Source organism: Sitophilus oryzae, unplaced genomic scaffold, assembly GCF_002938485.1.
Source record: "Sitophilus oryzae breed Bouriz unplaced genomic scaffold, Soryzae_2.0 scaffold_484_pilon_pilon, whole genome shotgun sequence".
Lineage (NCBI taxonomy): Eukaryota > Metazoa > Arthropoda > Insecta > Coleoptera > Curculionidae > Sitophilus > Sitophilus oryzae.
Window position 1 is genome coordinate 248030 of NW_022147067.1, and position 13909 is coordinate 261938.

At 31.7% G+C, this 13909-nt stretch overlaps 1 protein-coding gene across 2 annotated transcripts; it reads right to left on the bottom strand.

The window, feature by feature from the left end:
- Positions 1 to 2625: 2625 nt before the first annotated feature.
- On the bottom strand, positions 2626 to 11421 carry LOC115886344 (facilitated trehalose transporter Tret1-like). Of its 2 annotated transcripts, XM_030905443.1 has the most exons (5): positions 11119 to 11421; positions 6777 to 6997; positions 6508 to 6715; positions 6119 to 6262; positions 3336 to 3467 (listed from the first exon to the last, which is right to left on the bottom strand). In XM_030905443.1, the coding sequence occupies exons 1-4, from the start codon at positions 11192 to 11194 to the stop codon at positions 6153 to 6155; spliced, it is 615 nt and encodes a 204-aa protein (XP_030761303.1). In that variant the 5' UTR covers positions 11195 to 11421; the 3' UTR covers positions 3336 to 3467; positions 6119 to 6152. The 2 variants fall into 2 exon arrangements, with proteins under 2 accessions (XP_030761302.1, XP_030761303.1); XM_030905442.1 differs by lacking the exons at positions 6508 to 6715; positions 6777 to 6997; positions 11119 to 11421 and adding an exon at positions 6327 to 6501 and having other exon boundaries at positions 2626 to 3467.
- Positions 11422 to 13909: the final 2488 nt, after the last annotated feature.

Genomic DNA, 13909 nt, shown 5'->3' on the forward strand with positions numbered 1-13909 from the left:
CCGGAAAATAAAAGTAAATAAAAATAAACCCGAACACCGATATTACAGAGAATAAGTAAAATGGAACTGAAGCACCGACATAATCAGCAGTATACTGGTACAACTTTGTAGTACTAATAAGGGCAACAGCAAAAGTTATACTGCCTATTGACAGTCCTTTGGCTCTAATATTGGCAGAGTATATTTCAGCAATATAAATATTAACTGCCAATCCTAAACCGCCGCAAAATACAATGTTGTAGAAAATGATAAAAACCAAGGGCATGAAGGAGACAGACGATAAATCGACTGATGTGTAATCACGCAAACTTAAAAATAATGCCATTGATATGAAAGCAGTGAAGCAGAGAACTATAGAAGATAAAAACAAAGTACTTCGTCCGATCTCGCTAAAATCCGATCATAGCTAAAATCCCTCCCAGACTTATCAATGAAGAGCCGAAAACTTACTGGTGATAAGTTTGTCGTTTGAACTATCATAAGTTGACTGTAGGAGACGAATGCGGAAAATCCGGTGAACATTTGAAATAATCTCAGTAGAGTTACAAAAATCAGCACTATTCTGTTGATGGGTATGAACAAAAGCCAGTATCTGAGACGGCTCCACAGAGGCCAGCTCTCTGTTCTCGACATCAGACGTACCAAAATTCATGGCACGAATGGTCGTCGTCTCGGTGCACTCAGTGATAAGGTGTTCTGGTGTTTCCCAATTTTTCCCACAGAATCTGCATTCGCCATTGTTTCTCAGGTTCAGCCTACACAGGTGTTCGTTAAGGAGACAATGTCCTGTAAGAAACCCCATGACAATCCGCAGATTGTTTTTACTTAAATCAAGGAAAACCTTTGATTTTTCTCGGTCGTAAGTCCTGAGGACTTTTTCGAGTGTCTTAGACCGTTGGAGGACACCCATTCCAAGTTACGGATGGAGTCTTCCAGATTCTACAGTTCCAGTTTCAGTTGGTTCCCGCTTGGAAAACAGAACGGTTCTGGTCCAGTTAGTGAAGTGTTCTCTCCTTTTCTAGCTAGATCATTTGCTTTCTATCCCTTGGTGAGCAGGTACCCAGAGTAGGAGGACTATAGAAGGAAGTGTATTCAGTATACTTGGACCTTTAAAAAACCTATTTACGACTTTGCTGTAAAATTAACAAGGGAACCAATACTTGGACTATTCAAAATTTGCATTTCATTTCCTATGTTTCCGACGACGATGCACCACCCGGTATACTAAACCTGGTGGTGTTAAATTTAAACGTTATGGTTAATTCTAGTTATTATTTAATACAGATAACAATAAGGAGCTATTAATAAATAAAACACTGTTTAAAAGTTAATTATCTATAATTTGCAATACCTTAAAAATAAATTTAATAAAATATCTCAGACTTTTCAGTGGCTTTTCTTATTTGAGTTGTAGTCTTATAAAAATTATTGCTTGAAATTACTTAAACTAATAATGGATTTATTTCTTTTCCCTCTTAACTCGTCTTGAATCACACCCAATGTTTTACCCTTAGTTTCCGGTAAATAAAAGTAAATAAAAATAAACCCGAACACCGATACCACAGAGAATAAGTAAAAGGGAACTGAAGCACCGACATAATCAGCAGTATACTGGTACAACTTTGTAGTACTAATAATAGCAACAGCAAAAGTTATACTGCCTATTGACAGTCCTTTGGCTCTAATATTGGCAGAGTATATTTCAGCAATGTAAATATTGACTGCCAATCCTAAACCGCCGCAAAATACAATGTTGTAGAAAATTATTAACACCAAGGGCATGAACGAGACTGACGATAAATCAACTGATGTGTAATCACGCAAACTTAAAAATAACGCCATTGATATCAAAGCAGTGAAGCAGAGAACTATAGAAGAAAAAAACAGAGTTCTTCGTCCGATCTTGTCTATAAAAGTTGATGCTATAATCATAGCTAAAATCCCGCCTAGGCTGATCAATGAAGAGCCGAGTACTGGTGATAAGTTTGTCGTTTGAACTATCATATGTTGACTGTAGGAGACCAATGCGGAATATCCGGTGAACATTTGAAATAATCTCAGTAGAGTTACAAAAATCAGTACTTTTCTGTTGATGGGTATGAAAAAAAGGTCTTTGAAACTACCTCTTTCCGACATTTGGTTTTGTACGTCTATCGTGAGTTGGGCAAATTCCTTTTCTACGTCATACTTTCTTCTTAATATCTGAAACAGGATCAAAAATTACTTCGAATGCAGTCAAAATTTTTTGTGCAAAAATTATTTCGTTTTTTTTAGCTGGATCATTTACTTTTTCATTGCCTTCTATACCTTGGTGAGCAGGCACATAGAGTAGGAGGACTATAGAAGGAGGTGTATTCAGTACACTTGGACCTTTAAAAACCTATTTACGACTTCGCTGTAAAATTAACAGGGGAACCAATATTTGGACTATTCAAAATTTGCATTTGATTTCGTATGTTTCCAACGACGATGCACCACCCGGTATACTAAACCTGGTGGTGTTAAATTTAAACGTTATAATTTCTTCTAGTTATTATTTAATACAGGTAATAATAAGGAGCTATAAATAAATAAAACACGGTTTAAAATTTAATTATCTATAATTTGCAATACCTTAAAAATAAATTTAATAAAATATCACAGACTTTTCAGTTGCTTTTCTTATTTGAGTTGAAGTCTTATAATAATTATTATTGCTTGAAATTACTTAAACTAATAATGGATTTATTTCTTTTCCCTCTTAACTCGTCTTGAATCACACCCAGTGTTTTACCCTTAGTTTCCGGTAAATAAAAGTAAATAAAAATAAACCCGAACACCGATACCACAGAGAATAAGTAAAAGGGAACTGAAGCGCCGACATAATCAGCAGTATACTGGTACAATTTTGTAGTACTAATAATAGCAATAGCAAAAGTTATACTGCCTATTGACAGTCCTTTGGCTCTAATATTGGCAGAATATATTTCAGCAATGTAAATATTAACTGCCAATCCTAAACCGCCGCAAAATACAATGTTGTAGAAAATTATAAACACCAAGGGCATGAACGAGACTGACGATAAATCAACTGATGTGTAATCACGCAAACTTAAAAATAACGCCATTGATATCAAAGCAGTGAAGCAGAGAACTATAGAAGATAAAAACAGAGTTCTTCGTCCGATCTTGTCTATAAAAGTTGATGCTATAATCATAGCTAAAATCCCTCCTAGGCTGATCAACGAAGAGCCGAGTACTGGTGATAAGTTTGTCGTTTGAACTATCATAAGTTGACTGTAGGAGACGAATGCGGAATATCCGGTGAACATTTGAAATAATCTCAGTAGTGTTACAAAAATCAGCACTTTTCTGTTGATGGGTATGAAAAAAAGGTCTTTGAAACTGCCTCTTTCCGACATTTGGTTTTGTACGTCTATCGTAAGTTGGGCAAATTCCTTTTCGACGTCATACTTTCTTCTTAATATCTGAAACAGGATATAAATTACTTCGAATGTAGTCAAAATTTTTTGTGCAAAAATTATTTTCTTTAACTGCCACTATACTACTCGAGAAATAGACCGAAGTAGGTCAAAGTCGATTAGGCGAGGAAATAAGAAATATACCTCTTCACTATACGCCCTGACCTACTTCGGGTTATTTTGCGAAAGTGTAGAGGCAGTTTTAAAGTTATAAACAGATAGAGAAAAAAACAATTACATAAATAAAATTTGTACGTAATATACAGAGTATATCTTTACTACGGTCTAAAAGTTTAAAATACCACCTATCTTCGGGATAATTGAACATTTTGTAATAAATTTGCGTTAACTTGCTTTCATCAGAGGTTTTAATGTGTCTTTTAATAATAATAATAGCACCCGTATATAGCGTTTAACGCCTTGGGAGTAGCAAGGTTAGGTTGCCATGCTAGAGACGTTCGATATACACGGAAGGTAATGTGGCTAGCACTACGCTTCAACCGCTTATTATTACCTCAGGATTGTGAATCCCCAGTACTCATTTAAGGCTGAGTCGACCTAGGTACCCAAACTATCGGATGATGAAATGTCGGGTGTGGGGTCATTTAATTAATAATTTAATAAGTATACATGGTGTCACAGGCCGAACGTGCATTAGATTTTTCTAGAGAATTGAGCTCTCTATAGAAGTTCATATCTTGGTCGGATATTTTTTACACATCATTGTTTTACAGTTAGACCTATCGATTAAAAATATTTTCAATATGGCGCCACTTCCGGAAATACCGGAAGTTGACAGAGCTTAGTTTGAAAACGTAATTTTTTTTTATTTTATATCTAGCTTCCTTTGACATTAAGTTTCAAACAGTCAGACAATTTATTTCCATCTGTCAGAAAACAAATTATTTGAATTTCCTACATTATAAATAATGCTGCTTAAGAGTTTAAAAAGTGTATTTATAAAAATATATTTCGTATTTTCGCTCTTTAGTGATATCTAATAGTTGATATTATTAATAATATACTGTATGATCGAAAAAAAAACAGCGCAAAGTTGGCTTGGAAATGATGATCGGTAACATACTGCTTTTTGAACAAAGTGTCACAATATGGCATGGCCAGATCTATATATTGTTTTACATCACTCGACGTTTAAAGTCATAGGCTACTGGTTAAAATCAAGAAAAATATACGCGTTAAAACTAAATCTTAAATAACTTAACAACTAATTATTTTAGGTATAGGAATATGTGTAGTCAAAAGGTAACAAATTGAAAAGTTTTTTCTCTAGTGAAATAAAAAAGTGGGTTTTCATCGAAAAAAAAATGATTTATGTTAATTTTTTAATCGCTCAATTCCATGACAGCAGCGGCCATTATTATATGACATTCGAACAATTTAATTTTTGAAATAGATAGCCACATGTCTTCTCTTTATGGCACAGTGGCTGTGGTAATAACTAAATTTAACCTTTAGGCTATACACATATTTTTGACAGGCAGTTTTTTTTTCTTCAAAAATTTTACATAATTTTTTCTCAATAACGGTTAATGTTAAATATAGAGTGTTATATCAAAATTTATAAAATTTTACAGAGAATTTAAGTATGTAATAAAAAATGGGGGCACCCGTTTAAAATAAGAAAGTTGCTGCCAACTTCCGGTTTTTCCGGAATTGCCACCATATTGAAAATATTTTTAATCGATAGATCTCATTGAGAAACTAATAATAGTATATAATAATAAATGATATTATTAATCAAGAAATCTCCTATCTAGATGTTGTAGTTCTCTAGAAACTTCTAATGCACACTCAGCTTGGGACACCCTGTATTACAGGGTGTTTATCGAAATAAGATAAATAGGAGATTTAATTTAATATTCAATTTTTTAATAAATCAACAATTGTTTTCAAATAATATTTTGGCGGATCTGTGTATCTGTGATCTATTACCTATTTTTGTATATTTTTCAAGATTTAGTTTAATTATTTTATATTTTTGACATATTTATTGTTCAGGTATCTATTTATTTTTATAGCTCCTCTTATACAGGGTATTCGAAAAATGCAATACCGAATTTCAATTTCATAAAGTATATAAAAAAAAGTCCCTATAAACAAAGTTATAGGATATTAAAAAATAAATCTTTTGTAATTTTCTTTGGATGGCACTGAACATCAGCGTTATACATTTTAATGAAATTTAAGAATAAATTAGATTAAGTAAATTGTTAATTATTTATATTTTTACTATAATTTTATTAATTGTGATTACTAAAATTATTGTATTTATCTCACCAAGGAGGCCGAAGTCGACAAAATATCAAGACAAGTACGGCCTACACAATTTTGCTATCAAGAGAAAAAAGTCAGTGACGCATATGTTTTTTTGAAAAATATTTTAGTGATAACTCAGATTCACGTCTCTGATGAAACTGGCGACACTTTTTTAACATTAAAATATGTAACACTAGTAAATTTACTCCCCAACTTCAAGGATTCAATTCCTTAAAATCAGTTAGAAGAAAATTATTATTAAGACTTCAACCCCCTGTAGCTACTAAACAAAACAGAATCGGACCTATCTTGATATAAAAAATGAAAAAAAGGCAAATGTTTTTTAAAAGACCCTGTATGCCTAATTGACTTTTAGTTACCTTTAGTGAGTCCTTAGCTTTCTCTGGTTTATTTCTAATTAAGTAATAATATGGACTCTCTGGCATAAACATGAATGAAATACCAAAAAATTACTGGAAATACTGACATCACTATAGCACTCTCTTTTAAGGTCAAGAAGGAACCTGAAAAATAATTGCAAAGTAATAATTTTAATATGCACAAATGGACGTAGAGATCAAACCATACATTTTTTCAAACTTGTTGAAAAAAACTGATTTAAAAAACTTGTGTTGATCTCAAATAGTCTAAAAAAATAACAACGTAATTTAATTATCTATATGTCTTCTGGTTTAAGAGGATTTCTTATACGGCACCGTTTGTACTTAAAATACAACTAGAAAGTGTATTTTATGTATTAGTTACTCACCAGCTATATTAATAATAAATACGCCAAGTCCAACGCAAACAGTTGTGAACCCTCCTAATACACCCCTTACTGTTGGTACTACCGTCTCAGCTATATAAGTACCTACAACAGCAATACTAGCACCTTCTCCAATACCACCTACAATCCTCGCGATATACAAAAGGTACTTAGAATAATAGGACCAATAGATTAGCATTGGCCATAAAATCTGAAAATTTAAGTGAATACATTGGATCACATAAAAGCCATTGATATATGTAGATAAATACCTGAGGTAGTCCAATGCCCATGATGGTAGTTTTTCGTCCGATATGATCTGCTAAATATGAAGCTGTGAATCCACCAATAACATGGCCCACTGTACCAATAGTGGCTACAATGGAAGCTTCTTCCTGGTCCACCGATATTGGATATTCATCTGATAAGATTTTAACAAGGGCAGGTCCGGGCCATCCTTGGTAAATGCCAAAGTTAAGAAAGGTAAGTGAAGCTGAAAGTTAAAGAATGATTAGTGTGTTTTATATGTAACTAGCGTGTACCAGCGACTTCGTTCGCGTCGAATTAATCATTTGTAATGGTGATGATAAAGCAAAGCACGAATTTCCATTAACATACAAACTGGATAAAATTTTCTCACATTTATGTCAGCATAAGAAAAAACAATATGGCGATATTATTATATAACTTGATAATATTTGAGAGGTAGTTTCATCTCGTTGGAATTTGACCTTCGAAAAATCCGTTTGCCAAAAATAAGCTTTTTACGTCAAGCAGTTTAAGCAGAATTCTGGTTAAGAAATTACCCAACTTTTGGAACACCCTGTATGATTTTTTAAAAAATTTCAAAATATGTAAAATAACCAAATAAATTATGCTTGTCCAAGCGTTTTCCCGAAAAACTAACCGTTTTTTAAATAACAAATATTGTAATAATTGAGGGGCGTTTTCACCCTCTTGGAATTTGAGATTCGAGAAACCCCTCCTTATCGAACCTCTACACCCCAGAGTCAATCCGTTTGCCAAAAATCAGCTTTAAACGTCAAGCAGTTTAAGTAGAATCGTGATTACTCAATGGTCATATTATATGAAACACCTTGTATAAATTTATAAAAAATCTTAAAATATGTAAAACAACAAAATAAAATACACAATACGTGTTTAAGAGTTTTTCCGAAAAACTGACCGGTTTTTAAATAAAAAATATTTTAATATTTGAGGGATAGTTTCACCCCCTTAGAATTCGAGTTTCGAAAAGTCCCTTCTTATCGAACCTCTACACCCTAAAGTCAATATGTTTTCCAAAAATCAGGTTTTTACGTCAAGCGCTTTAAGCAGGATCGTGATTAATCAATGACCAGATTTTTCAAAACACCCTGTATACGTTTTTAAAAAATCTTAAAATATGTAAAAAAACAAAATAAAATATACGTGTTTAAGCGTTTTTTCGGAAACTTGACCGTTTTTTAAATAAAAAATATTGTAATATTTGAGGGGTGGTTTAACCCTCTTGGAATTTGAATTTCGAAAAATCCCTTCTTATCGAACCTCTACACCCTAGAATCAACCTGTATGTCAAAATTGAGCTTCTTACGTTGAGTGGTTTGAGCAGGATCGTGATTAATCAGTATGTCAGTCACTTAAGGATTTTATATATTAGTACAGATAATAATACCAAGTGTGTGGTGCCAAATCATTCGTAAAAAATGCGTTTTCCAAATAATATGCTAATGAGCCACCCTCGTTCCATTTGAAAAAATTGAGATATGATTAAAAATACGGTTCGGGCATTTTTTAACCGGCCAAAATAAGACACGAAAAACATTAGACGATCAAATTTATTTTTTCAAGGTTCTTTGATTAAAAATTAGCGTTTTTAACACAGCCCTGGCACTCTAGATTGAAATTTAAACTGCAACTTTTTAAAAGCGAAAATGTAAAAAGTTGACATATGATATGTAATTCTATTCAGGGTGCCATTTTCTATCGAATAAAGTAGAAAAATAACCAGGATGCCATTTAAAAATCAAAAGTGGTAGTCTTTTCCGGTGAAACAGGAAGTGGCCAAAAATAATTGAATACGTCAATCAATCCTAATTTATGTCATATACTAAAATACCAAATCTCCTTTTTATATAAAATATTATGTAATATAACCAGGGGTGGATGGGGAAGTGGAAACCGGCCCGGGAAAAACAGGCAACCGGCCCAAATCCACAAAAACAAAATGGCCATAACGAAGAAACATATTCTATTTATCAATATGTAAGTAAGAGTGTTTTTCGCTCGTGCCAAAAAGCTCTTTTGCCTCCGGTTTAAAAAAAATTGTCTTGATCAAAATTTTCGTAAATATCAATATTGGGTCGGACATCTGAATTTTTACTACAAAATGGCTCAAATTTACAGGGTTCTACTGCTTTATTTCCATTGTCGATAACGGTATATAATTTGATCTTGAATAGGCTACGATTTTGAGTCACGATTTTGAGAAACTTTAAGACTTCCTGATTTATTCAGTTCAGCTGACCCAATCCTCTGTAAAATACATGACTTTTAGCTTTTCGGGTATATACTTTCTTACGCATTCATGGGCGCCGGAAGAATGAAATTTAGGGGGGGGCAAGGTAAAAATGAATAAAAAATTGACATTTTTGGTAATTATTGGGAAAACTGGAAATCGTCCGATTTTCATCAAAATTGGTATACACCCTATTTTGAAGTTGTAGATTACGAATCTGAACTTTTTTTCTTGGCGGTCTCTTACCGTTTTTCAGAAAAACGGAAAATAATTTCAATATCGAATTTTTCTTAATTTTTGATATTTTTAAGGTTTTCTAGCACATATTTTGTTAGGTATTCAATAATCAATAATGTTTTTGCTATTTTCTGTTACTTTTTTAACCAATTCTATGCATAATAGAGGAAAATTTGCTAAAATAAATTTGTAAACAATCTGAAAATGTTAGATTATAGCTTTGTTCGGGTTCTTGTTATTACCGATTCTGAACCGTCCAAGAACTCTGCTACGCATGCGCAAATGAAATAATGTCTTCATATTTCCTTCTGCGCATACGCATCACAGTTCTAGGACGGTTCAGAATCGGTAATAAGAGAAACCCGAAGTAAGTTTATGTGTTTCTGGCATTTAAAGCAACGTTGCCAATGCTAAACCTAAATTTTTTTTAATAAAAAAAAAACCAAAACAAAAATAAATTAATTATAAATATAAAAACAGTTATTTTTTACATCAAAAAACCTCTTAAACAGCACTAGAGGACATAAAGGGTCATTACTACCGCTTTCCCGTTCAAAATATTCTAATAAACTTGCGATGAGTTTTTTACGGCTATTAAGCTATCTTGTACACTTCGCACTTAAAGAGGTTCTAAAAAGAACATTGTTCGACTACAAGGTCTGCTAGTAAACATTTTTAAGCTTAAAGTATCACAACACTATTTATTTAAACCAAAAACTCGCATAATACGAAAATAAAGTGTCAAAACTAATGACAATGTCAGGAATAAATAAAAGTGGCAACTCGACATTTTTTACAGCAGAGCTACCACCTGAATCTCCATCGGGAAATTTAAATTCCAGTTAGTCAGCCCGGCGCCGAATATGTCCATGGTTGACAACAATGAATTAACAATCAATTACCCTCGATTACGTAACTAAAAGTTTAATTGGGTTCAAATACCGGGTGCGTCTCAAAAGTTGCTCACCACTATAACTTTTTTATAAAGTTGACATTAGTGAGTTTTATAAATTTGTTTAAAGTTGACATATGATATGTCATTCTATTCAGAGTGTCATTTTCTATCAAATAAAGTCAAAAAATACCGAGGGTGTGATTTAAAAATCAAAAGTTGTAGTCATTTCCGGTGAAACAGGAAGTGACCGAAAACAATTGTATACGTCAATCAATCCTAATTTACGTCTTACTAGTTGAAGCCTGGCGCATCCGTCACGATATCGGGGGAAAAATTGGTCCTTTTTATTTTTTTTAATTAAATGAAAAACAAAAAATCCGGCGACGACAGTTTTTAGAAGAGCCAATTAGCTATCTTTTACTAAAAAAAGCACCTTTCTAGAGCAAGTCGTTACTTCAGTAGAGACGACACAGATAAACATTAGCATTTTATATAGGTATAATATGTAGATATTAACATACCAAATATCGTTTTTTTAACTAAAAAAATAAAAAAGTTATAGGGGTGAGCCATTTTTGAGACGCACCCGGTATATTTTAGAATTGTTGTCTGAATGTTTTGTTTGAATGTCAGTAAATCAAAATTCTAAATTTTCTTTTTAAGCTCAATTCTCTTGGATAATGATAATATTACTAATATTATTTAAAATTTAAAATTAATGTAGGCTTTTCTTATTAAAAAAATATATGTAATTATTTATATTGAACTTCTATGTTAAAGTTCAGATATGTTTTACAGATGAACGCTTATCATTCGATATATTATTTTAAAATTTTATTGAATACTAAGTAGTAATTTATTCGTTTATAAATGTGTTACACTTTATTAAAGGTTTTTCAATTAAGGTTTATTAATTAAATAAAAATACTATAAATTTTAAATTAATATTATTATAAAAACCCACCTGTTACAGCTGCCAAATATTGAGTGATATGACTTTCATCGTTTTTCTTCAAATTTTTCTGTACGTACGAATTCATATTTAAATTTCACTTATACCATAATTAATGATATTATAATGTTTTAGTACGGAACAATCACTGTGTTAATACCATTCAAGTAACCTTAAACGTCATATAATTTTTTGGCAAAAAATCAAGAGCTCGTTATATTTAAAGCGGGACGCTGTTTAAATAATTTGATGATAAAATACTATTATTTGTTATCACAGAACACGAGATTTGCACGTTACCGCTCTGAAGCTAACTGAGCGAAACATCTATTCCCAATATCTGCTATTCTACCAGAGTAGAATTTTATAAAATAATATTTTATTATCTATTATTGCATAAGATTTTAAATTTATAAATTAAATGTTATGCGGAATATCTTTTCCTTAAATATACAGGGTGTTTCAAAAAACATGTGCCATCTCTCGTGGGGCGATCCCTCACTTAAAAATAAGATTAATTTTTCATATCAACATGGGTCCGATTCTGCGTTGTTTCGTTTCTATAGGGTGTCTTAATATTTTTTCGATTTATTATAATTTTCTTCCAAAGTACTTTTAGCGTTTCGAATGAAATTTTGCGAAAAAGTTACTATAATTGCGACATATTTTAAAGCTAAAATAGTGTCGACATATTCAGCAGGGACGTGCTTATGGGTTATCACTGGAATATTTTTTCTAAAAAAAAGCATGGACGCCACTGACTTTTTTTCTCGTTATCGAAATAGTGTAAGCAGTTTAATGCCGATTAAAAATTGTCTCTTGATATTTCGTCGATTTCGGCCTTCTTGATGAGATAAACGCCATTTTATCAATTTGCCTTGATCTAAGTCTATAATATCCTTGTATATGGATACAAGGATAATATACATATAGCAACCTTTAAAAAAATTTAATATAATTAATTTGCGAAAGTTTTAAATAAGTAGGTAGTCATCGATTCCTCATCAAAAAATATGAAAAAAAGTTCCTATAAACATGGTGTGGAAATGCATAGTTTTAGAGTTATAGGACGTTAAAACTTTTTAAAATTAGTTTTTTTTGTAATTATCTTAAATACCACTATTTCTTTTATTTAAAATTGCTGTATGTTGGACTAATAGTAATAGTAATAATATTATATATATAATAGTAATAATATTTAATAATAAATTAGGTAAAATATATAATTTATTAATTTTATTTTTATTTTTATTTTATTAATTATTGTGATTAATAAAATAGCGTTTATCTCATCAAAAAGGCCGAATTCGACAAAATATCAAGAGATAACTTTTAATTGGCCTTAAACGGCCTACGCAATTTGGTATCAAAGAAAAAAAAGTCAGTGGCGCACATGTTTATTTTTGAAAAATATTCCAGTGTTAACCCATATGCACGTCCCTGATGAATTTATTGACACTTTTTTAGCATTAAAATATATAGCAGTTATTAACTTCAAAATTTCATTCGAATCACTAAAAGTACTTGGAAGAAAATTATAATAAATCAAAAGATTATTAAGACTTTAACACCCTGTAGCTACGAAACGAAGCAGAATCGGACCTATGTTGATATGAAAAATAAATCTTATTTTTACGTGAGGAATCTCCCCACGAGAGATGGCACATGTTTTTTGAAACACCCTGTATACGAATGGCCGTTAAATTTTACTATTTCGAATCACGTAGAATTGTAGAAAGCATGTACCTATGATTTTGCCCATCTCGCACAATAATTTATATTTATCAAACTATACAGGGTGATACGTCAAACAGTGCTATCAAACTATACAGGGTGATACGTTAAACAGTGATACGTCAAAAAAGTGCTCTGTCAAACTTACAGCCACAGACCGTAAGTTTGACAGACGAGCGTTACCGAGTCCGACATTACAGGCGAGGCACAAAAAATCATTTTACTCCGAATAGAACATGCTAATTTTTTAAATGTCACATAAACAATAATTTATATTTATCAAACTATACAGGGTGATACTTAAATAAGTGCTCATATTTTTAGAGGTGGTTTATTTTGATCCTAAAAACACGTCTATAAGCTTTTTTGCAAAAAAAATGGTGAAAACTTTGTATTTTTCAAAAATATCTAATATTGTTTTATTAGGAGTAAAAATGATACTTACAAAGTAAGTACTCTGTCAAACTTACAACCACAGACCGTAAGTTTGACAGACGAGCGTTATTATTGCATATTTCAATTCTTCCTCCAATTTTAAACAATAATCGTAATACATATAATGCACCTAAATTGAACAATTTCCGAATTATGAAAAAAAATATTTTTTTTTTCAAATTTTAGCTAAAAATATAATAAGTAGGTATCTTTATAGTATGATTTTTTTTTTCACTATAAGGGGCCGTCCTCTGCCGGAAACACTGCGACCAGTGATGCCTATTGTGTTTAGTAGTATGATAACATAAGTGGTAGCTTAAATTTAGAGGAATAAAAACCCAGAAAATATCCTGTGGTTCTGCAAATTTAAAAAAATATATATTTTTAATTTTCAAAGTAAAATGACTCGGCAATTTTGGACTTATTTGAGAGCTAAATTATGTTTTTTTTTATCTACATCAATCTACCAGCCCAGAAAATATGTACATTTATTGATATTCACCCTGTATATACATCAATAGTATAAGCCTATTTAGCATAATATACACAACCAAACTTATATGGAATCACCTATTATTTTCCACAATTTTTGAGATGTATGAAAATTTTCTGTTTATGAATAAAACTCACTCCT

Excerpts from the sequence above, each read along its gene's own strand:
- LOC115886344 (XM_030905442.1), bottom strand. The coding sequence starts at position 6,190 with ATGTTTATGCCAGAGAGTCCATATTATTACTTAATTAGAAATAAACCA. Across the intron at positions 3,468-6,118 it reads AAGCTAAGGACTCACTAAAG|ATATTAAGAAGAAAGTATGA; the intron begins GTAACTAAAAGT and ends ATCCTGTTTCAG.